The following is a 25220-nucleotide window of genomic DNA, read 5'->3' as shown; positions in this document are numbered from 1 at the left end:
CAAACATGCACCCAACATAGGAGCACCTCAATACATAAGGCAACTGCTAACAGCTATAAAAGAGGAAATCGACAGTAACACAATAATAGTGGGGGACTTTAACACCTCACTTACACCAATGGACAGATCATCCAAACATTCCATCCAAAAACAGCAGATTACACTTTCTTCTCAAGTGTGCATGGAACATTCTCCAGGATTGATCACATCGCGGGTCACAAATCAAGCCTCACTAAATTTAAGAAAACTGAAATCATACCAAGCATCTTTTCTGACCACCATGATATGAGACTAGAAATCAATTACAGGGAAAAAAGCGTAATAAAGACAAACACATGGAGGCTAAACAACACGTTACTAAATAACCAAGAGATCACTGAAGAAATCAAAGAGGAAATAAAAAAATACCTAGAGACAAATGACAATGAAAACACAACGATCCAAAACCTATGGGATGCAGCAAAAGCAGTTCTAAGAGGGAAGTTTATAGCAATACAATCCTACCTCAAGAAACAACAAACATCTCAAATAAACAATCTAACCTTACACCTAAATGAACTAGAGAAAGAAGAACAAACAAAACCCAAAGTTAGTAGAAGGAAAGAAATCATAAAGATCAGAGAAGAGATAGATGAAATAGAAATGAAGAAAACAATAGGAAAGATCAATAAAATGAAAAGCTGGTTCTTTGAGAAGATAAACAAAATTGATAAACCATTAGCCAGACTCATCAAGAAAAAGAGGGAGAGGACTCAAATCATTAAAATTAGAAATGAAAAAGGAGAAGTTACAACGGACACCACAGAAATACAAAGCATCCTAAGAGACTACTACAAGCAACTCTGTGCCAATAAAATGGACAACCTGGAAGAAATGGACAAATTCTTAGAAAGGTATAACCTTCCAAGATTGAACCAGGAAGAAATAGAAAATATGAACAGACCAATCACAAGCACTGAAATTGAAACCATGATTAAAAATCTTCCAACAAACAAAAGCCCAGGACCAGATGGCTTCACAGGCAAATTCTATCAAACATTTAGAGAAGAGCTAACAGCCATTCTTCTCAAACTCTTCCAAAAAGTTGCAGAGGAAGGAACACTCCCAAACTCATTCTATGAGGCCACCATCACCCTGATAACAAAACCAGACAAAGATACTACAAAAAAAGAAAATTACAGACCAATATCACTGATGAATATAGATGCAAAAATCCTCAACAAAATACTAGCAAACAGAATCCAACAACACATTAAAAGGATCATATACCATGACCAAGTGGGATTTATCCCAGGGATGGAAGGATTCTTCAATATACGCAAACCAATCAATGTGATACACCATATTAACAAATTGAAGGAGAAAAACCATATGATCATCTCAACAGATGCAGAAAAAGCTTTTGACAAAATTCAACACCCATTTATGATAAAAACTCTCCAGAAAGTGGGCATAGAGGGAACCTACCTCAACATAATGAAGGCCATATACAATAAACCCACAGCAAACATCATTCTCAATGGTGAAAAACTGAAACCATTTCCTCTAAGATCGGGAACAAGACAAGGATGTCCACTCTCACCACTATTATTCAACATAGTTTTGGAAGTCCTAGCCATGGCAATCAGAGAAGAAAAAGAAATAAAAGGAATACAAATTGGAAAAGAAGAAGTAAAACTGTCACTGTTTGCAGATGACATGATACTATACGTAGAGAATCCTAAAGATGCCACCAGAAAACTACTAGAGCTAATCAATGAATTTGGTAAAGTAGCAGGATACAAAATTAATGCACAGAAATCTCTGGCATTCCTATACACTAATGATGAAAAATCTAAAAGAGAAATTAAGGAAATACTCCCATTTACCATTGTAACAAAAAGAATAAAATACCTAGGAATAAACCTACCTAAGGAGACAAAAGACCTGTATGCAGAAAACTATAAGACACTGATGAAAGAAATTAAAGATGTTACCAACAGATGGAGAGATATACCATGTTCTTGGATTGGAAGAATCAATATTGTGAAAATGACTATACTACCCAAAGCAATCTACAGATTCAGTGCAATACCTATCAAATTACCAATGGCATTTTTCACAGAACTAGAAAAAAAATTTTCACCATTTGTGTGGAAACACAAAAGACCTCAAATAGCCAAAGCAATCTTGAGAAAGAAAACGGAGCTGGAGGAATCAGGCTCCCGGACTTCAGACTATACTACAAAGCTACAGTCATCAAGACAGTATGGTACTGGCACAAAAAAAGAAATATGGATCAATGAAACAGGATAGAAAGCCCAGAGAGAAACCCACGCACATATGGTCACCTTATATTGGATAAAGGATGCAAGAATACACAGTGGAGAAAAGAAAGCCTCTTCAATAAGTGGTGCTGGGAAAACTGGACATCTACATGTAAAAGAATGAAATTAGAACACTCCCTAACACCATACAAAAAAATAAACTCAAAATGGATTAAAGACCTAAATGTAAGGCCAGACAGTATAAAACTCTTAGAGGAAAACATAGGAAGAACACTCTTTGACATAAATCACAGCAAGATCTTTTTTGATCCACCTCCTAGAGAAATGAAAATTAAAACAAAACTAAAGAAATGGAACCTAATGAAACTTAAAAGATTTTGCACAGCAAAGGAAAGTACAAGCAAGACGAAAAGACAACCCTCAGAATGGGAGAAAATATTTGCAAACGAATCAACAAAGGATTAATCTCCAAAATATATAAACAGCTCACGCAGCTCAATATTAAAAAAGCAAACAACCCAATCCAAAAATAAATACTTATTAAATAAATGAAATTAAATAGCGTTCTTGAACCAAGCATGATCTTACAAGTCAAAAAAATTAGATTCAGATCTAAGTTCTACCCATAACTAGTTTTGTGATCTTGGATGGGTCAGAGGCCAGTCTTCTAATCCACAGTATGGAATATCAACTACCTCACAGCATTGTTATTTTCAGTATTAACAAGGTAATTCTTATTACGTGGCACAAAATAAGTCTTCAACAAACAGAAAACCCACTATAAACATCAACTGTGCTAGATACTCAAGAGAAACAACAGTGAAGTAAGAGCTGATCCCTACTCTTGAGGGGCTTAGAATCTTGTTGCCAATAAGATGTAGAAATGTACATAGATAAACACTTAAGTAAAAAAGAAAGTTTAAGAAAAGAGCACAGAGACAGATGAAGGCATTAAGAACAAAAACTGAGGTTTCCTGGAGAAGAAATTCTGCCTTAAGACTCCAGCATGAATGTACAACAAGGTGACTAGAGTTAACAACGCTGTATTATACACTTGCAAGTTGCTAAGAGAGTAGATCTTAAATGTTCTCACCACAAAAAAAAGGTAACTATTTATGGTGATGAATGTGTTAATTACCCTTATTGTAGTAATCATTTCCCAATATGTAAGTATATCAAATCATCACTGTGTACACCTTAAACTTACACAATGTTTTAATTACATCTTGATAAAGCTGGGAAAAAAACCAAAAAAAACTGAGTTTTCAATGCCTGCCCTACAAATTTCAAATTTGCCTGCCCCCACAACTGTGTGAGCCAATTCCTTAAAACAAACCTCCTATGTATGTATTTCCTGTTGGTTCTGTTACTCTGGAGAACACTGACTGATACAGTCATCAATGGAGGATTAATATCTTCAGTTGGTGTTACATTTTACAAAAAATATTGGTTTCCTTTAAGAAAGTAAAATGAGTGCAGGGTTCCCAATAAGGTGCTTTGTACTTTTTATTCTAGATGAATACGATTATCAGATTAAGGACACTTTAAATTTCCATCTTCCGACAACTCAGATTTCACACAGGGTGGGGAGAGAGTATAAAGATACAACTGGGGCTCAATTTAAAACCAGACTACCAGGTGAGGCCCAAGCTTGTTCCAGGAGGTTAGAGAAAAACGTTATGAAATGCATCCATAACATCTAAACAAATGTGATACGAGCATAATTCAAAAATGGAGTGATTCAAAGCTGGAGCTCAGGGAAAGGCTGACTTGCCAATATATACCAGTGATATCTTTGTGATATAGTTAAAATATATGGGCGTCACTGGTATCCTTGCTAGTATTTTGTTAACTCAGATGACTTTTCTCAATTTAAAGCTTTTAAATATTACTTTCCCCCACAAATTCTTAATATATTTTAGATTTTGATTACTGACAAATTTTAATACAAAGAAAGTATAAGGAATCATACAAAAATTCCAAAAACTGCTTCATGCTTTGCTTCATGCTTCAAACACCTTAAATAAAATTAAAAGTACCTCTTAAAAATTTTGCAAACTTCTAAGATATTTGATCGGTGGCAAAATAGCCCCTCTACTTCTAAAATTTTGCTCTAAGGAAAAAAAAATTACAAAATGAAGACTTACCATTGATCTGCAGAATATAATTATTAAACCTAAATTAATAATTTCATGAATGTAGCAGATTATCCCCAAAACAGTCTTGATTAGATAGGTCAGACTTCACCTTTGTAGCTGAAGTCATATCCATTTTGCTGAGGATAGTTACTTTGCAAAACTATTTTATAAAAGAAGCAAATACAAGTATATAGACAGATCCAGATAGAAGCTGTTAAGTAATATAAACATTTTATTAGCCTAATCTGACATTTCTCTTTTTTAACTTTGATTAATTTGTAACTCCCACAAAGTATATACAGACATTCAAACACCTGACTGTGACAATCATACAAATAAAACATTTGCTTTTATCCTAAAATAGTTACATAGAATACAAAATTCAAATAAGAATTTCTTACTTTAGGACTTCTATGATGGTGCAGTGGTTAAGAAACCACCTGCCAATGCAGGGGACGTGTGTTCGATCCCTGGTCCGGGAAGATCCCACATGCCGCGGAGCAACTAAGCCTGTGTGCCACAACTACTAAGTCCACATGCTGCAACTACTGAAGCCTGTGCGCCTAGAGCCTGTGCTCTGCAACAAGAGAGGCCCATGCACCGCAACGAAGAGTAGCCCCTGCTCGCCGCAACTAGAGAAAGCCCGTGCACAGAAACAAAGACCCAACGCAGCCAAAAAAAAAAAAAAAGGATTACTTACTTTAGACCATGAAAGATCAAGGAGATCAGCAGTATGTCCTTTATATTTGCAAAACGGCCGTTGTCGAAATGGTGCATTTTTATCATCTGGGTCTTCATCAGCTCCACTGCATACCTATTTAGACATGAAAACAAATGTTAAAACTAGAAAAACAAAAGCTTCATACTCTTCCCACCCCATTTATTCTCTCATTTTATACGATGCCTGATTGAAATCTTGATCCACTAAAAGCTGACTCCCCTTTATGCTGAATCTACTACTTATTACTTCCTCACCTCCTTGTCCTAATAAACCAGGATCATCCCTGAAGACATCGTGCTACCACAATCTTTCCCTCCCTAACAGAGCCCCCACTTTGTCCTTTTTTGAGCATCTCTTCCTTTAGGAGAGGTGGGAGCCAGCACCAGGGGGTGATCACGATTGGTCTAAGCTAATTAAGATGAGCTCACTCCCCTTTCCAGTGATGACTGGTTTAGGCATGGGCATATGTTATAATTTTCATCAAACAGACATGAGGGCAAGTCCATCTGGGGGATGAGGTGATAGGGGAGGCTTCTAGAAAGATTTCCTCACTCTTAGAAAGGGGTATACTAAAGGGACCTTCCTCTTTCCTGCTTCTGAACATTGTTGTCTGCATGTGACACCTAAGACAGTAGTAGTCATCTTACTACCATGAGGGCACCAAGCCCAGGAGAACAACAGATAAAGAACAGCAAAGCAAGAGGACGGAAGGACCTTGTGTTCCTGATGACACTACTGAGCTGCTGAATTAAGCAACCCTAGAGCCGCCTTACCTCCAGACTGGCTTCCTCATTGTTAAGCCATTTTCAGTTGGATTTCTATTATTTGAAGTCAAAAGCATCCTGACAGGTAGAGGTAGGTAGAAAATAATGCCATACACATGTGCCGTGCATTTAGTTTACAACATGCTTTTGTATTCATTATCTGAATGAATCCTAACGACCCTGTGAGGTAGGTATTACCATTATGAGGATGAAGAAATTAAGCAAAAAACCTGAGAATCAAAGAGGTCAAAATAACATATTAAAAGTCACGCAGCCACCTGTAAACAGCAGAACCAAAGCAAAGGTACAAGTAATCTAACTAAGTCCAGAGGTTGTTCCTCAAATGTTTTAGAGGATGTCACTTGAGCAGAAATATGGAACGTTAGCTAAGCCTTGCATATTTAGGGAAGGGTAGGTAGGATGATGAGGATGGAGAAAAACGTATATGGAGATAAAGCAGGGGATTAGGGTAGAAAGGTACTTTGAGACCAGATCATAAAGAGCCTTGGATTTGTGGCTTAAAAATTCAGACATTCTAAGGTGATGGAGAGCCAACACAGGTTTCTGAAAAGGAAAAGTAACACAATCTGACTGGGGCTTTAGAAAGAGAATGCTGGGCAATAATGTAAAAGATGGTTTGGAAAGAGAGTCGGGGCAGGAAAAGCAGTCAGTAAGTTTAAGTAAGAATAACGAGGGCTTAAATAGGACAGTGGCCATGGGGATAGATAAAAACTACCCCTGCTATCTGTTAACAACTTTACAGTTTATAAAAACATCTTCACATTCTCTGTGGAGGTAGACCAGCAACACAGATGCCCTGACCCTTTGCCAAACACTCCTCATCCTAGATGATTACAGCTACTTCCCCTAATTTTACTGCTAGATTAGTGAGCACTGCTGGAAGACAAAACTAAACAGGCTTCTTGCCCTGTTACATAAAATTCAACTTTTTGTTTAATAATAATTTTCATTTTATTAATTCCTCAGCATATTTCCCCTAGCTGTGATCCCAGATCTTTTTTTTCCTCCTTAATCATCCACTTTCTTTTCATTGTACTCTACATATTTTCAAAATACTTAAATAATGTATTTTTGATTATAAAGTAATATACATGCTCAGTATAGACAATTCAGAAAACATAGAAAGTAGAAAAACTAAAATTAAAACCACCTATAATCTGCTAAAATTTTGGCCACCTTCAATCTTTCATTTTTTAAAAACATAATTGAAATCACATTGTACACATGATTCAGTATCTTCCTTTTTATTTTACACGAGCACTTTCTGTATTTCACTCTTTGGAAACATTTACTAGCTGCATATGGATGCACCATAATTTAATCATTTCCAATTTGTTGGTAATTTAGACATTTCCAATTTTTTGCTAAATAGCAATTCAACAAACATCCTGGAGCATGAACCTTTATCCCTATTTTATTATTTGTTTATCCTAATAGAAAGGTCAAAGGCTTAAACCATAGACTTTTATAGTATCTTCTGTTGTTTGTCTTAATAAAATCAGATAAATTTATTAAAGAAAATTTTAGAAATACAGAGAAGTATAAAGAATCAAATAAAAAAATGAGCTAAAACCCTACCAGCTAGTGATAACTACTAGTTATAATTTAGTGTATTTCTTTAAAATTTTAAAATCTATATTTATAGATATTTTTAGTCAAGATTAGGATAATATTATATCCATTTTTTTATTCTGCTATTTTCACTTTACAATTTATTTAGAATATTTTAAATGTGATCAAGTAGTCTTTGAAAAGAATTTAAGGACTGCATAGTATTATACTGTATGGATTATACCATAGTTTTTATTTTCCAACTATTAAAAATTCAGGGCTTCCCTGGTGGCGCAGTGGTTGGGAGTCCGCCTGCCGATGCGGGGGACGTGGGTTCGTGCCCCGGTCCGGGAGGATCCCACATGCCGCGGAGCGGCTGCGCCCGTGGGCCATGGCCACTGGGTCTGCGCGTCCGGAGCCTGGGCTCCGCAGTGGGAGAGGCCACGGCGGTGGGAGGCCCGCGTACCGCAAAAAAAAAAAAAAAAAAAATTCAGTTTGTTTAAATTTTAGCTACTGTGAGAACATTAATATGAAAATCCTCTTACATCTTTGGGCATACATGATCATTTCTTTGTGATAGATTTTTAAAGGTAGAATTACCAAGTGAAATGTTATATATTTTATCTATATCTCTCTAGATATCTATATGTAGAGAGATATTTATATCTCTATGTAAATATAATGTATATATAAAACTTTATTATGAACATTTCAAATATACACAGAAGTAGACAGTATAATGAAACCCATGCATCCATCACCTGTTTTAATGATTATCAACATTTTATTCACCTTGTTTTTCAATCCTCCCACTTTTATGTATTTGCTTATTTTTGCTGGAGCAGTTAAAGCAAAATCTAAACATCATTCATTTTATCAGTAAATATTCTACATGTATCTCTAACTAGTAATCTTTTAAATTTAACTACCATTACATTATCATACCTAAAAAAATACCATCTGTATCATCAAATATCAAATCCATATCCAAATATCCAGATTATCTAAAAACGTCATTTAAAGTTGGATTGCTTTGAAAACTTGTAAGTCTTTTGATATTTATTAACACTTACTATATACCAGATATGGTATGCTACTTGAAATACCAAAATAAATATTTCTTATCTGTTTATAATCTATTCTCAGTATTTAAAAGCCAGAATAAAATATGTCAGATTGTCATTCTCTGTTCAAAAACCCTCCATTGGCTTCTTTCTCAGAGCAAAAGCCAAAGTCCTTGCAGTGTCCTACACCTTATGACTGGCCCATCTACACCTCCGTGACTTCATTTTCTTTTTTTTTGTTTTCGTGACTTCATTTTCTACTACTCATCTCCTTGCTCACTGGCTCCAGCTACCCGGGCCTCAGTGCTATTTCCTGAACATACCAGGACTCCTGCCTTATCACAGTTTCACTTGCCTCCACTTGGAATGTTCTTCTCCTCCAGATAGCCAGATGATCCCTCTCTCACCTCCTTCAGATTCTCCTCAAATGACTTCTCAGTGAAGCTTTGCTTGTCCACCATATTTACCTCCTGTCACCCCGCCTTATCTGCTTTATTTTTCTCCACGAAATTTATCACCTTCTAATATATTACAAAATTTACTTGTTTTGTTTCTCTGTTTCCCACCACTAGAATAAGCTTCATAACAATAGATTTTTTTGTTTCTTCTGTTCACTACTATATCCCCAACTCTTAGAACAATGATAAATACACAGTAGACACTCAATAAATATTTGTGGACTAAATGAAGACGTAGTGCCAGACCTTCAGATGCCAACTAGCGGAGCATAATGGTTAAGAGCATAAGCTCTAAAGACAGATCAGAGCTGGGTTCTAATTCTCTTGCTGTATCTACCAACTGTGTGAAACTGGTGTTACTCAATATCTCTAAGCATTTTCTTCATCTGTAAAATAGGGTTCTTAATAGTACTTCACAGCACTACCAGGGCTGTTGTGAGGTGAAGTAAGACATAAAATGTACTTAGCAAAGTACATGGCACATAGTAAGGGCTCATAAAATGTTAGCTGTTGTTACATAAATTGATATAGTATACAGTAAGTGCTTTTAACAGAACTATGGGCAAAGTACCATGGGAACAGTGAGGGAGCACATGAGTAAATTACTAGGTGAAGCAAGGAATGCTTCAGTGAGGGGACGAGTCTTAAATGAATTTGCCAGGCAAAGGGGAACTGCATATGTATTGTTAAGTACAGGGAATCAACAAAGGGTCTGACATTTTTGTTGGGGCATGAACAACCAAGTGGCTCAGAACATAAGGTCTGAGAGAGGGAAGGGTGGGAAATAACAATGAGAGCTGAGGTCAGGCTGATCTCTGAAAGACTGGGTCATCTAAGGAATTTAGACTTAATTCTATAGGAAAAAAGAGAGCCAAAGGAGTGCTTAAAACAGGAGAGTAACATGATGAGATTTGTTTTACAGGAAAGTAATTCTGCTGGCATAATTTTATCCATAATTCTGTGGATAAAAGACTGGAATCTGGGAGAACAGCTATAGTGGTCCAGGTAAGAGATAAAGGCCTGGATTGTAACAGTGGAAATGAAAGAAATGGCCAGATTCCAAAGACATTTCTGAGATCAAGCGGGCAGGATCTGGTAAATGAGCAGACACTGAAGGGAGAGGAGAGTGAAAAGTGATCACAGTTTCTAACTCAGGAGATGGTATGGATGTTAAATAATGAACTGATATCAAGTATGCATACCATCAAAGGAGTGGTTTTCTCCGGAAAATGATACTTAATTCTGTTTTGGGCATATATTATCGGGGTGGCCAGAAGGTTCGTTTGTTTTCTTCCATAAGATGGCTCTAGTAGCACTTAGTTGTCTTTAACTTCATTTGAAACAATTTTATTAGATTGTATGTACAGCTGTTATATCAGCGTGCATTTAAAAAAAGACTTATCAAAATTGATGAATTTTTGTGTAGCCATTTTAATATTGAAGATGGAAGAAAAAAAGCAACGTTTTTGGCATATTATGTTTTATTATTTCAAGAAAGGTAAAAACACAACCGAAATGCAAAAAAGGATTTGTGCAGTGTATGGAGAAGGTGCTGTGACTGATCGAGTGTGTCAAGAGTGGTTTGCGAAGTTTTGTGCTAGAGATTTCTCGCTGGTCGATGCTCCAAGGTTGGCTAGACCAGTTGAAGTTGATAGTGATCAAATTGAGACATTTATTAAGAAAAATCAACGTTATACCATGCGGGAGATAGCTGACATACTCAAAATATCCAAATCAAGCACTGAAAATCATTTGCACCAGTTTGATTATGTTCATCGCTTTGATGTTTGGGTTCCACGTAAGTTAAGTGGAAAAAAAACTTCTTGACAGTATTTCTGCATGCAATTCTCTACTTAAACGTAATGAAAACATTCTGTTTTTAAAACAAATTGTGACAGGAAATGAAAAGCGGATACTGTACAATAATGTGGAATGGAAGAGATCATGGGGCAAGTGAAACGAACCACCACCAACCACACCAAAGGGCGGTCTTCATCCAAAGAAGGTGATGTTGTGTATATGGTGGGATTGGAAGGGAGTCCTCTATTATGAGCTCCTTCCAGAAAACCAAACGATTAATTCCAACAAGTACTGCTCCCAATTAGACCAACTGAAAGCAACACTCGACGAAAAGCGTCCAGAATTAGTCAACAGAAAATACATAATCTTCCATCAGGATAACGCAAGATTGTGTGTTTCTTTGATGACCAGGCAAAAACTGTTACGGCTTGGCTGGGAAGTTCTGATTCATCCACCATATTCACCAGACATTGTACCTTTGGATTTCCTTTTATTTAGGTCTTTACAAAATTCTGTTAAAGGAAAAAATTTCAATTCCCTGGAAGACTGTAAAAGGCACCTGGAACAGTTCTTTGTGCAAAAAGATAAAAAGTTTTGGGAAGACGGAATTATGAAGTTGCCTGGAAAATGGCAGAAGGTAGTGGAACAAAAGGGTGAATACGTTGTTCAATAAAGTCCTTGGTGAAAATGAAAAATGTGCCTTTTATTTTTACTTGAAAACTGAAGGCACTTTTTGGCCAATGCAATATCATTGTTGATGTCTGTCTTCTCCCATGCATTGCTCGTTGGTATGAATTATCCACTGCATCTTTATATTTTCAGTGCCTAACACACTGTCGACGTTTAAAAATTGCTTGTTGATTGAACCAAATCTAAATCAGTGCATATTTTAAATAAATACTGCATATGTACAATTTCATAAAAATTCCCTCTCATTCCCTTACAGTTAAGGCCTTTCATCCATTTTAGACTCTAATGATTTTGAAGGGGATCAGAATATGTCACCCCCAAATATGCCCCTTTGCCTAAGGATTATTTTGAGCTCAATGCAACTAAGAGGAAACAGACACAAGAAAAAGTCTCTGCCCTTCCCCTTTCTACCTGAAAGCAGAGCATAAAGTGCCCTTTGTGAAGGTGTCTCCCCCTCACCTCTCCCTTACCAGGAAGGGGAGAATCAATCTTAACTGCCTAAACAGAACCTTACTAAATTACCCTTATCTTCCATTAGTTTCCCCCAGTAGATTTACCTTCCCACAATTTACCACCTCTAAAAGCCTAAACTTCTTTTTCTTTATCTTGTCACTTTTCCACAAATTTCTTGCTCTTTGTTAAAATGATATATAAGTGCCTAAGTCTAATAGCTTCTTTGGGTCTTCACTATTCCTCTAGGAAGGCCCCCATATGCATACGTAATAAACCGTTTCTCCTCTTAATCTGTCTTTTGTTAGGTTATTTCGAAGTTCCCAGCCACAGAACCTAAGAGGGTAGAGGAAATTTTTTTCCTCCCCTACAATCTACTCTCAAAAATTCTAAGCAGAAGTTAAATGCTGGAACACCCATATTGATATTCCACTAATCAAGTGCACCAAACAGATTTATCCAAGAAAAACATTAATTTTTAGGTAGATAGCATATTTATGACTTCTCGTGTCAAGCAGAAATGTTACAAGTCTGTAGCATAATGGAGCAAACTAAATACGCTGCTCTTCCTTACATTTACTGAGCTACTTTCAGAAATCAATAGAAACAGAGAGCATAAGAGCCAGAATTCTAGGCTTGGCATGACCAACGAGTAGGTGAGTGATCTTGGGTGTGTCGCTTTGTATGCCCAACTGTACAATAGGTACTTTTATGTATTCTATTTTACATGGATGCTAAGAAGGCAAGAGTAAAAATGTATCAAAAGAGATATATATAAGATATCACTATCATGAGAAAAAAGAAAAAAAGAACACACATATCAGGGAAATAAACTCCACTGTGCTTACTGTGCCTCACTGCAGCGAGTACCAGGTTAAAGACAAAGGCATATGAAACAGAGGCTTCTTTTAACTGTCCCCATATAGAATGACAGAAGTGAAAGGAACCCCAAAGTATCTTTTCCTGAAAACAATAGATATAAATGATACTCAACTACTCCAGAAAAAAGGCTCAGTACTCCAGGGGCTCAGTACTTTTTGGGTCAAAGAACTACTACGCTCATTTTTTTTTTTTTTTTGGCCACACCAAGAGGCATGTGGGATCTTAGTTGCCCGACCAGGGATAGAACTCATGCCCCTTGCATTGGAAGCGCGGAGTCCCAACCCACCGGACCTCCAGGGAAGTCCCTATGCTCCTCATTTAAAAGGTCTTCTATTCAAACAAGATTGGGAGTTACTTAGGGTTTTTTTTGGGGGGGGGCGGGGATGGAAGTAGTTAAGAATCTGTAAGTAGGATTGTTAAAATAAGCATAATATAAGATAGTACAAATAGTCTCTGTTTTTAATAGTAATCAAGGCCTGGAAACTTTATGGTAAATTAAACTAATAAAAGCAAATCCTTTTCCCCTAAAGCAAAGTGGTTAAAATTTTCACTGCTACATTAGTCAGTGAAGGCTTTATGGAGGAAGTGGGCCTTCAAGAATGGGCAAGTTTTAAGTAGAAAAAAGGGAGACCGCAGGCATCCAGATAAGGGGAATAGGAATGAATGAAAGGCACAGAAGCAGGAATTCAACACTGATTTAGGTCTACCACAGTCAGGCATGGGGTTAGGTTCCAAGGATACTAAGATCTGTGAAGTACAGTTCTTTGCCTTAAATCAGCCCTGAGCCTAGCCAGAGGGACAAACTGCCAAGGAAGGCATGGTAAATAATATCAATGTCAAAGTACATATGATGTACTACTGTCAGAACCCAAGTGAGGAACAATTTTGTCTGCTTGATTCAGGGAAAATAATAAGAGAAGATAAGATATTTGAGCTGAATCTTGAAGGATGAGTAGGGCTTTGCCCTGTAAGAAAAGGGGACAGGGAGGGAATTCCTGGCAAAGCAAACAACATGAACAAAGACATGAAAGTGAAAGAGTGTTTAGGATACAGACCTATATCTGGCATGGCAAGTAGGATGCACAGGTACTAGGGAATTAGAACTGAGTTAAAAAGGTAAGATGAGGTAATATCAGGAAGAGTGGTGACAAGGAGCCACCAGAAGACTTTAAATCACAAAATGGCACAGGTCTGTATTTTGACAAAAAAAAAAAAAAAAAAAGGGAATCTCCTGGAGGTCCAGTGGTTAGGACTCCATGCTTTCACTGCAGGGGGCACAGGTTTGATCCCGCAAGCCACGTGGTGTGGCCAAAAAAGAAAAGCTGGTGGCAGTAGAGACCAGCGACAGAAAAACCAACTAGGAGGCTACAGCAAGCATTTAAATGAGCGTCAAGGACCTAGACGAGGTGAGTAATGAGGGGTCAGATTCCATGGGCATTTGTAGGAGGAGGTGGAGCGGATAGAATTTTTAACTCATTTGGTATGTGGGTAAGGACGAAAAAGTAATGAGTGTTTCTGAGTTAAAAAGGTAACTTATGGATGTTGATACCATTAAAGAAGGCTCAAAACAGGAGAAGCAGGGTTGTGGGTAGATAATAATAAAACTATTTCCGTGAATGACCATTAATATCTAGCCGGTTGCTCAAGCTGGACACCTGGGAATCATCCTAGGCTACTTCCTTACTACCCAGGTAGTCCAGTCATCAAGTCCTTCTTTTATATTTCTCAAATTCAGCTCCTCTTTATGGTTTCTAGACTCACTGCTTTCATAATCTACCATAATCGAAGTACCCATTTCTCTCTGGGGTTGAGAGCCTCTTAAGTGGTCTCCCTGTCTCTAGCCAGGAGCCCCCCATCCAATCTATCTTTTACACTGCTACGAGAATGCTCATTCCAAAACAAAAATCTGAACATTTTAATTCAGCTTCTGACCCAAACCCCTCAAAGCCCATCTTCCCCTAGTACCTTGAGGATAAAGTTCGTATGTTTTGGTTTAATAGAAAAAGCCACTGAAAATACCAATCCTGCCTACCTTTCCTACAACTCTCACACATGCACCCTTTGCTCCAGCCAGGTAGTACCTTTAACATGCCATGTCGTCTCAGCCTCCATGCCTTTGCACTTGCTATTTGCTCTGATACGCCCCTTCCTTCCCTCACATAGTTGATTCCTCGTTCAAAGCCTCCAGGGAGCTTTTCCTGACACACTAATTCGTAAGGCTAACTTGTATACTTGTGTAGTATCTTCTATAGAGTATTACCATCCAATACTATAATTGCAGATATATCTATTTCACTAGTTAGCAAGGTCCCTGAGGCCAGAAAATAAGTCTCATTTGATTTTGCAGAATCTAGCAGTGTCTGGCACATGTAACAGGCACTCAGAAAACATTTGTTGAGGGAGTTTAGTTTCACACCTATTAATTGATGTGCTTAAAGAACGTGTAGGTGGAGAGAGCCTATACATATTATTATGTGAAAAGGGCAGCATGCACAATATGATTTCACTGTTGTTTAAAAAACATAAAGCTATTGAAAGGAAACAAGAATTATGGAGCTAAAGCCAGTTCAGGATTGGAGGTAGCGAGTGAATATGTCAACTGAGAATAGCCAAAGGACAAAACCCAGAAAAACAGCAACATTTTAGGGGGTGGAAGAGGAAGAGACAGCAGGGATATAGGAAGAGAACAAGGAAAAACAGAACCATGGAAAGCTGAGAGGAGTATGTTTAGAGTAAGGAAAAATTAGTGTCAAATACTATAGAGCCAATGAAATCCCAGGAAAATACTGTTGAGCAGATGGACATTTTAGGTTCTATTTGTTTACATCACCCTTGCCTTGCTGAATACACAAGAAGCACAGGGACAGCTTAGAGTAATATTTTGCATTCCGCTTCTTAGGTTAAAACTAGTTATATTTAACCTTCCAGCTCTGAAACCAAATGAAAATCATTAAGATATTTTAAACACCTGACACTGGGATAAAACATTTATTAAACCAAGAAGATGGAAAAATGAAAATATTTCAATATCTTTTTTCTTTCCTTAATTATCTTTAATTCAGGTGTCTGTTACTATTATTATTTTTAAAATATCTAACATGGATTTGAGGGGAGGGAATTTTTTTATTTAAGTTTACATTAGTATAGTAGCTTGAGTAATATTAGTTACTGTCTGACAATCTTTAAACATCACAATTTTTCATTTAACAATTCTAATAGAAAAAAACTCTCAGTTCTAATGCATCTCAATTTTAAATGCTTTCATGTACCTGTAATATTTGATAAACAATAAGGTACTTTATGGTAAAAAATCATAGTATGTAACAATAGTAACCATAAAATAATAAACATACCCCTGTATCTGTATCAGATTTTGATGAATTTAGACTTTCCTGAGAAGGTGATGGGGACACACGTCCTAAAACAACATAATAATTGTAAAAAGGCACGTATATATACAAGTGTACACACACACACACACACATCAATCAGAAATAATAATACAGTAACACCTATTTAAAAGTCATAGAATACATCATTCTGGAAAACTACATTTTTCTAAACAAGCGAAGTGTTAACTCCTATGCACCAAAATATTTGTTTTTATCATTTTTATATAAAATATTTATAAAATGGCTTAACCACTTCCCCAATTTAAAAAAATACTGTTAAGTCCTCATTATTCATCGTGAAGACATTCTTGCCAATCGTAACAGATAGGAAGATGAATACAGGGGCAGGAAGGGTCTGGGCTGGGGTAAGTCTCAATGGCCACTGAAAATAGTCTTTCTGCTCCAGGCAGGTCAATAAATGTATAATAAACATAGTTTTACTTTTTGTCAACTCATCATCATCTTGAATTATGTATTATAACATATTGCAAACAACCCCATGGGGCTACTAAAGTATATGGGCCTCGCTGGCCAGTTTAGTGGCCCTCCCTAGATTTCTATGTTCCTCAAACTGCTGCTTCAACTACAGTCTATACTCCTGCCCATACTACCTCTATTCTCCTTTCTCTCATCCCTTAACTTCTGTGTTCAGCCTTGGATGATTGGGTGGTGAGGGGTTTGTGGAGAAAATGTACTGCAGTTAAATAATGACAATAATTACAAGAAAAGAATCCCATATACTTAAAGCTCCTATTTACATCAATTTTACACACTTTGCTGATAACACAATACAGAAATATTTTACATAGTTGTAATCGTTGCGTATACACATCATGTTCTGGGGTTTCTCTTTTCCATTTAACCTAGTTTCATATACCCTTTGATGTACTGACAAATCACATTTACTTTCCATGGCTATGTTTCCTTAATCATTCTTTACTTACTGGATGTAAACATTATTCTCATTCTTTTTCTAGATTAATCAGATATTTCATTTTAACCTAAGATAGAACTGAAAGTTACCAGGGGAAACCAAATAACTTTGTTCTCGGTAGTTGATGAATTTAACTCTGCGGTACACCTAAAAAGAGATAAAGTCAAAAACTTTGTGGTAGCTTTTTTCACTGGGTTTAGATGCTTTTTGCTGTTGACTTCTGTTTTAAGTTTGTGGCTTTTATGGAAAGTAGTGCTTGCTGCAAATGATTGCCAGATAAGAGGGTATCATTATACCTAAAATGTAAAAATGCCAGATGTCTCCAGATTTTTTAAAACCCACCAATAAATGAAAAATACCTTCAGTATTGTATTTCATCCGCATATTGTTGAAATAGTCGAAAGCATTTTTTAAAGCCCATATTCTTACTACATTGTCTTGTCCAGCTGAGGCAAGTAATCTGCCACAGTGAGAAAATTTCATGGTCCAAACAGCTCCCTGTGAAAACAAAGGAAGGTTCAAAGTTATTACTTTAGAAGTTGAGACATTGTTTTTAAGCCAAAGAAAAAAATTATGCCAAATTACACATACAGTAAATCCCCTACATATGAACAACTTCCATTCCGAGGTGCGTTTGTAAAACGTCAGCCTAGGTACCCAACTAACACAATCAACCATACAGTACTGTACTGTAATAGGTTTATAATACTTTTCACACAAATAATACATAAATAACAAACACAAAAAATAAAGAAAACATTTAAAATCTTACAGTACAGTACACCTTGAAAAGCATAGTACAGTACCAGCTACATCACCGCTGCTTTTACGCCTGTTTCCAGACATCATGGGCTTGAAATAAAGATACTGTACTACTGTACTCTATACAGTACTGTAAAGTACACAAAAACACAACCACTTGTAGAGGATGCACACACGTGACAATGTACACCAGACACGTGAACTAACTTACGTGACTAGACATGTGAACGCACGTTCGCGTCTTTGAAAGTTCACAACAAGGGTCGTATGTAAGGGGACTTACTATACACTAAGATAACGCTCACATAACTAACACCACTTAAGGCCAATAGTCCAATGATGCTATAATACCACAAAAAGGGACTTTTAGAAGAGAGGGAAAAGACAGTTGCAGTTTGCATAATCTAAACTAACAACTTCAGGCTTCCCTGGTGGCACAATGGTTAGGTATCCGCCTGCCAGTGCAAGGGACATGGGTTCGAGCCCTGGTCCGGGAGGACCCCGCATGCCATGGAGCAGCTAAGCCCGTGCGCCACAACTACTGAGCCTGCGCTCTAGAGCCGATGAGCCACAACTACTGAAGCCTGTGCGCCTAGAGCCCGGGCACCGCAACAGGAGAAGCCACTGCAATGAGAAGCCTGTGCACTCAACGAAGAGTAGTCCCCGCTCGATGCAACTGGAGAGGGCACACGTGCAGCAGCGAAGGCCAAACGCAGCCAAAAATAAAACAAAACAAAACAAAATTTATAAAAAAATAAAAATAAACTACTTCAAGACCCAAAACCTTGTCCACATATTAATGGAAATGGGAGATCTGAGGTGGCCAGAAACCTTCATTGCAAAAGAACAAATCCTAGTCTGGGATCTCAGTCTTCTAGCTGAACATGAGGGCGAGTGGGATAGGAGGGGGCACAGACCTCAGAATAGCAATAACAACTCCTGACCAGGGCTGAGGGAAGAATAAGGCCCAGCTTAGCAGTGACCCTCACAGCACTGGTTATTTAGAAGTGTTGGAATGGTATGGTCTCATTCTATTTTTCTCCCAGAAAAAAGGTTTTGCAGCATATGGCTAAAATTCCCAGATAGACAGTACTAAGAACAGTGCGGAAGTGTGTGTGTGTGTGTGTGTGTGTGTGTGTGTGGCGGGGGGGGGGGGCAGGCATGGTAAAGAATGTGAACACTTAAATTGGAAAGGCCAAATCCTATTACAATAAATACTGTTATAACCACTGTTATAACACACATCTATGCAGGTCAAAAAGATCATCCAAGTTAAAGGTAACAGTTTATTTACTGGAATAACATTCATTTCCACAAAATTCAAGTATGTTAAGAAATTTGTCATTTGGAGCCTACTTCAATAATATTTACTTAAAACTGGAAATAATGAAAGAGAACCAATACAGTACAAGGAAATTCATCAGATTCCTTAAGGAAGTTACTATAATCAATTGAAACTTTTTTTTTTTTTTTTTTTTTGGCGGTACGCGGGCCTCTCACTGCTGTGGCCTCTCCCGTCGCGGAGCACAGGCTCCGGACGTGCAGGCTCAGTGGCCATGGCTCATGGGCCCAGCCGCTCCGCGGCATGTGGGATCTTCCTGGACCGGGGCATGAACCCGCATCCCCTGCATCGGCAGGTGGACTCTCAGCCACTGCACCACCAGGGAAGCCCTCAATTGAACCTTTTTAAAAAATTTATTTAAGTATAGTTGATTTACAATGTTGTGTTAATTTCTGCTGTACAGCACAGTGATTCAGTTATACATACTTTTTCATATTCTTTCCCATTATAGTTTATCACAGGATATTGAATATAGTTCCCTGTGCTATACAACTCAAATGTTTTATGTGTAGATTATAAGCACCAAAGTAAATTCAAATCTGGCTGCCAACTGATATGTGTAAGCCAACTTTTAGATTTAAAATCTAAATAGATAAGCAGATTCCCTGATCAAAGACCAACAGTATCACTTACCCAGTTCTGAGTTTATTACTGCCTTCCCTGCGTTCCTAGCATTTTCAGGGGGTAACTGTAATGTATTTGTGAACTTTATATCTACTTTGGTACATTTTAACTCTGATAGACGACTTGTACCTCTACCTCTCTCCTTGTTCTGTCACTTTACAAAATATATTGAGCTTTGAAATATTTGTATAAATTATTTAAAATATACCAGGGAGCATTTTAAACATTGTTCAAAGTGACAGATCACCCTTAACTGCTTTAAAGTTTGGTACCTTTCTCTGGTAAAAGAAAGTTTGCATAGCTTTCTTAATAATACAGGCCTAGAGTTTACTTATTCAATAGGTCACTTCTTGAACAATCATTCAGAGACAGACTTTGCATTACCTATTCATTAAATCATATTATTATCAATTCACTTTTCATGGCTCAGGCTAGCAAAATTACATACATAAGACATCAGCTTTATAGAAACCAAAGTATTTCTCTCAATGAAAACAGAATCAATCCTGAAAAATAAAAAGGTTGCTTACCATATGTTCACCACTAAGATCTTGTACCACTTTGATCTGATCAAAATCATAAGGTCCTTTGAAGCCATGTGCTGCTTTGAATTTAACTGGTCTTGTGTATGGCATTCCTTCATCATCACTTGATGAAGGATCATCTTGATCAGTATGAAACACTGAATAGAAAAGCAATAGAAATCATCACTAGCTAATATAGATAACCCTACTGTCGTATTTTCATATCTACTGCTTACCAAGAAAATTCATTAATTGGAAAAGCAAAATCTGTCTATTACTAAACAGCATATTGGTTAGCAGCATGGAGTCTGGTACCAGATTGCCTGGGTCCAAATCCAGCTCTGCCATTTATTATCTGTGTGACTATGGGCAAGGTATTTGACCTTTTTGTGCCTCAGTTTTCTCATCTATAAAATGGGGATAATAATGGTCCTTACCTCATAGAGTTTTTAAGAGGATTAAATGAGTTAACACAGGTGAAAGTGCTTGGAACAGTGTCTGGCACAGAATAAATACTATGTAAGTGTTTATTAAATAAAACAAATGAGCACAATTATAACAAAGGCATAGGAAGTTAAGGTGTGGAAATTCAGAAAATTTACCTAATTTTGAGAATATTTATAAACACTAAATAGCCTTACAAAACGAATTTACAACTGATTACTGAACACTCAACTCTTCCAGGTTGCTAGTCACAAAGTATGTACAAATTCATGTTTAAGATGCATAAATTCATTTTCCTTCCCACTCATAAAACTGACAGTGAGAGTAACATGATTTATTGAAATACTAAGATATTAGCTATTAAGGTTTATTACTTTCAATAAAATAGAATGCTTCTTACAAGCTACAGGCTAAATTTAAATGATTACAAATCAATTAAGTATTCAGTTGAAATGCTCTGTTTCACTTACCTTCGTCTCTAACACTTTTAACTTTATTTACAGCACGTTCGCCGTATTCCTCAGCAAGGTGCTTTGCTCTCTTTACTGATTTTCCTAGGAACTTCTTTAGTTGAGTCCTTAACAAAAATACCAAAAAAAGAAAAAAACCAAATCCCAACCCAAATTACTTCTTATTAACTCAACTAATTGTAAAAGTTCAACAATTCACAGATAATCTCATGAGCTGTGACTGGTAAAGTGTATCATTTTGAAATAACTCCTTTTTTATATACATAGTAGGTCTTTGAGTTCCCAAATCCCTTGTTCTATGGAATAAATATACTCAAATCAATATGGCTACAAAGGAAATATAGGCAGTTCCCCCCAGTGTATAACATCATATCCTCTAGAGCACTAGTTTTCAGTGGTGGATAATAATCACTTGGTGGGAACGGAGTGGGAGGGGAGTGTTTTAAAGTGCAGATACCTGGGCGCGTGGGCTTCACTAGTTGTGGCACGTGGGCTCAGTAGCTGTGGCTCGTGGGCTCTAGAGCACAGGCTCAGTCGTTGTGGCGCACGGGCTTAGTTGCTCCGCGGCATGTAGGATCTTCCCAGACCAGGACTCGAACCCGTGTCCCCTGCATTGGCAGGCGGATTCTTAACCACTGTGCCACCAGGGAAGCCCTAACTTCAGTTCTTGAAATGTACCAAGCTTTTAGTCACCTCAAGGCCTTTGGATGGGTGGTTATTTCTGCCTGGAACACTTCTCCCTTGGCTAATTTCTACTCATCTTTTAGGTCTCAGAACAAACAGCTCTCTTTTAAAAAAGCCCTCCTTGACTCTTTAGAACGGATTTTCCTGTTATACACACCCATAGCACCCCATATATTCTTCTATAGTAATTACTACAAACATAGTTAGATTTATCTGTGTAATTACATGTTTAGTGTCTGCTTCTCTTATTTAACTGGAAGCTCTATGAGGGCAGAGACTACGATTGTCTTCCTAACTATTTTATCTGCAGCACCAAACTCCCATGTCTAACTGACAGAAAGACTACAATATGCTACAACTGGTATTGATATGAAGAGATGTCCATTACATAATAGGTATTTTTTTTTAAAGTCAATAAACTATAGACACAGTATAACTTCACTTTTGTGAGAAAAAAAATTCTATGGTGGGGACTTCCCTGGTGGCACAGTGGTTAAGAATCCACGTGCCAATGCAGGGGACATGGATTCGATCCCTGGTCCGGAGATCCCACATGCCATGGAGCAACTAAGCCCGTGCACCACAACTACTGAGACTGCACTCTAGAGCCCACGAGCCACAACTACTGAGCCCACGTGCCACAACTAGTGAAGCCCACGCGCCTAGAGCCTGTGCTCCACAACAAGAGAAGCCACCGCAATGAGAAGCCCACACATGACAAAGAAGAGTAGCCCCCGCTCGCCGCAACTAGAGAAAGCCCGCGCACAGCAATGAAGACCCAACGCAGCCAAAAATAAATAAATTTTAAAAAAATTCTATGGTGAACATACCTAAAGATTATTTCTGGGGGTGAGAGTATGAGAGGCTTTCATTTTCTTTTTTACCCATTTCTGTATTATTTTGATAATCATAAAACACAGATGATAAACCTTTTTCTTTTGGCCACACCACGCGGCTTGTGGGATCTTAGTTCCCTAACCGGGGATCAAACCCGCGCCCTCGGCAGTGAAAGTGCAGAGTGCTAACCACTGGACCGCCAGGGAATTCCCAGGTAAACCTTTTTTTTTTGAGGTATAGTTGATTTATAATATTATATTAGTTTCAGGTGTATAATGTAGTGATTCAAACTTTTTATAGATTATACTCCACCTATGGTCAATTAATGTATGACAAAGGAGGCAAGAATATACACTGGAGAAACGACAGTCTCTTCAATAAGTGGTGCTGGGAAAACTGGACAGCTACATGTAAAAGAATGAAATTAGAACATTTTCTAACACCATACACAAAAATAAACTCAAAATGGATTAAAGACCTAAATGTAAGACCAGATACTACAAAACTCTTAAAGGAAAACATAGGCAGAACACTCTGACATAAATCGCAGCAAGATCTTTTTGGATCCACCTCCTGCAGTAATGAAAATAAAAACAAAAATAAACAAATGGGACCCAATTAAACTTAAAAGCTTTTGCACAGCAAAGGAAACCATAAACAAAGAAAGCCCACAGAATGGGAGAAAATATTTGCAAATGAAGTGACAGACAAGGGATTCATTTCCAAAATATACAAAACAGCTCATGCAGCTCAGTATCAAAAAAACCAAACAACCCAATCAAAAAATGGGCAGAAAATCTAAATAGACATTTCTCCAAAGAAGACATACAGATGGCCAAAAAGCACACGAAAAGATGCTCAACATCACTAATTATTAGAGAAATGCAAATCAAAACTACAATGAGGTATCACCTCACACCGGTCAGAATGGCCATCATCAGAAAGTCTACACACAATAAATGCTGGAGAGGGTGTGGAGAGAAGGGAACCCTCCTGCACTGTTGGTGGGAATGTAAATTGGTACAGTCACTATGGACAACAGTATGGAGGTTCCTTAAAAAACTAAAAGAACTACCATATGATCCAGCAATCCCACTTCTCTGGGCATATATCTGGAGAAAACCATACTTTGAAAAGATACATGCACCCCAATGTTCATACCAGCACTACTCACAATAGCCAAGACACGGAAGCAACCTAAATGTCCACTGACAGAGGAATGGATAAAGAAGATGTACATATATACAATGGAATATTACTCAGTCATAAAAAAAGAATGAAATACTGCCATTTGCAGTGACATGGACGGACCTAGAGGTTATCATACTAAGTGAAGTAAGTCAGACAGGAAAAGACAAATATCACACGATATCACTTACATGTGGAATCTAAAAACAAGGATACAAATGAACTTATTTACAAAAGAGAAACATACTCACAGACTTCGAAAACGAACTTACGGTTACCAAAGGGGAAAGGTGTAGGGGGGGATAAATTAGGAGTTTGGGATTATCATATACACACTACTATATATAAAATAGAGAATCAACAAGGATCTACTGTATAGCACAGGGAACTCTACTCAATATTGAGTAATAACCTATATGGGAAAAGAATCTGAAAAAGAATGGATATATGTATAACTGAATCACTTTGCTGTATACCAGTAAAACTAACATGCTATTGTAAATCAACTATACTCCAATATAAAATAAAAATCAAATTAAAGTTATTATAAAATAGTGGCTATATTCCCCATGCTGTACAATATATCCTTGTAGCTTATTTATTTTACACACAGTAGTTTGTACCTCTTAATTCCTTACCCCTATCTTGCCTCCCCACCCTTCCCTCTCCCCACTGGTAACCACTAATTTGTTCTCTATATCTGTGCTACAGAAATTAAATACAGATATAGAGATTAAAAACAGATAAACCATTTTTAAAATCACAATAAGGTCTCTGCTACCTATAACTCTGAAGTTATATTTTCTGGTTAACTACAGGTTTAGTACTACTTTAAGCAAGGAAACATATTTTAATCATTTTGGATGAGAACATTTCTAAAATACATACTTTTGTGCCTTCTTTAATGGCACTTAATGCTCGATAAGTTTCTTTCTTTAATAAATAGGGTCAGTTACCATCTTTACTATTCTTTAATACATTCAAGGCTTTTCAAATGGATTGCAAGTGAGCCATAATATTGGTTCCCCTCTCAGCCTTCAAGGCAACAGGGTAGGGCCCAGAGAAACCAGAACCCTGGGCCAGTCTCTTTTGGCCATCAGCTGCCTCATCAGTTTACCCCAGGGTTCAGTGCAAATAATACCATGTTCTGTATGTCACAACATAAGAAGAAGTTGAAAGCACTGCCATGTGAAATGGTTGTGCAATGCGAGTC

The 25220-nt window shown here is 37.4% G+C and overlaps 1 protein-coding gene across 2 annotated transcripts in view; it reads right to left on the bottom strand.

Annotated features, from left to right (window-relative positions):
- The window catches only part of WDR44 (WD repeat domain 44), an 81106-nt gene that overhangs the window by 14964 nt on the left and 40922 nt on the right, over positions 1-25220 (bottom strand). Inside the window, exons 9-13 of one of the 2 annotated variants that reach the window (XM_082680651.1) lie at positions 21299-21405; positions 20391-20542; positions 17492-17630; positions 16160-16224; positions 5106-5219 (exon numbers count right to left, since the gene is read on the bottom strand). In XM_082680651.1, the coding sequence (XP_082536777.1) occupies positions 5106-5219; positions 16160-16224; positions 17492-17630; positions 20391-20542; positions 21299-21405 (577 nt within the window). Of the gene's footprint in view, positions 1-5105; positions 5220-16159; positions 16232-17491; positions 17631-20390; positions 20543-21298; positions 21406-25220 lie in introns of both variants that reach the window. The other variant, XM_082680650.1, reaches the window with a different exon arrangement.

The sequence above is a fragment of the Grampus griseus genome, assembly GCF_964374135.1.
Source record: "Grampus griseus genome assembly, chromosome: X".
NCBI lineage: Eukaryota > Metazoa > Chordata > Mammalia > Artiodactyla > Delphinidae > Grampus > Grampus griseus.
Note: the sequence above shows the minus strand (reverse complement) of the source record. Positions and strands in the feature narration are given on the sequence as shown.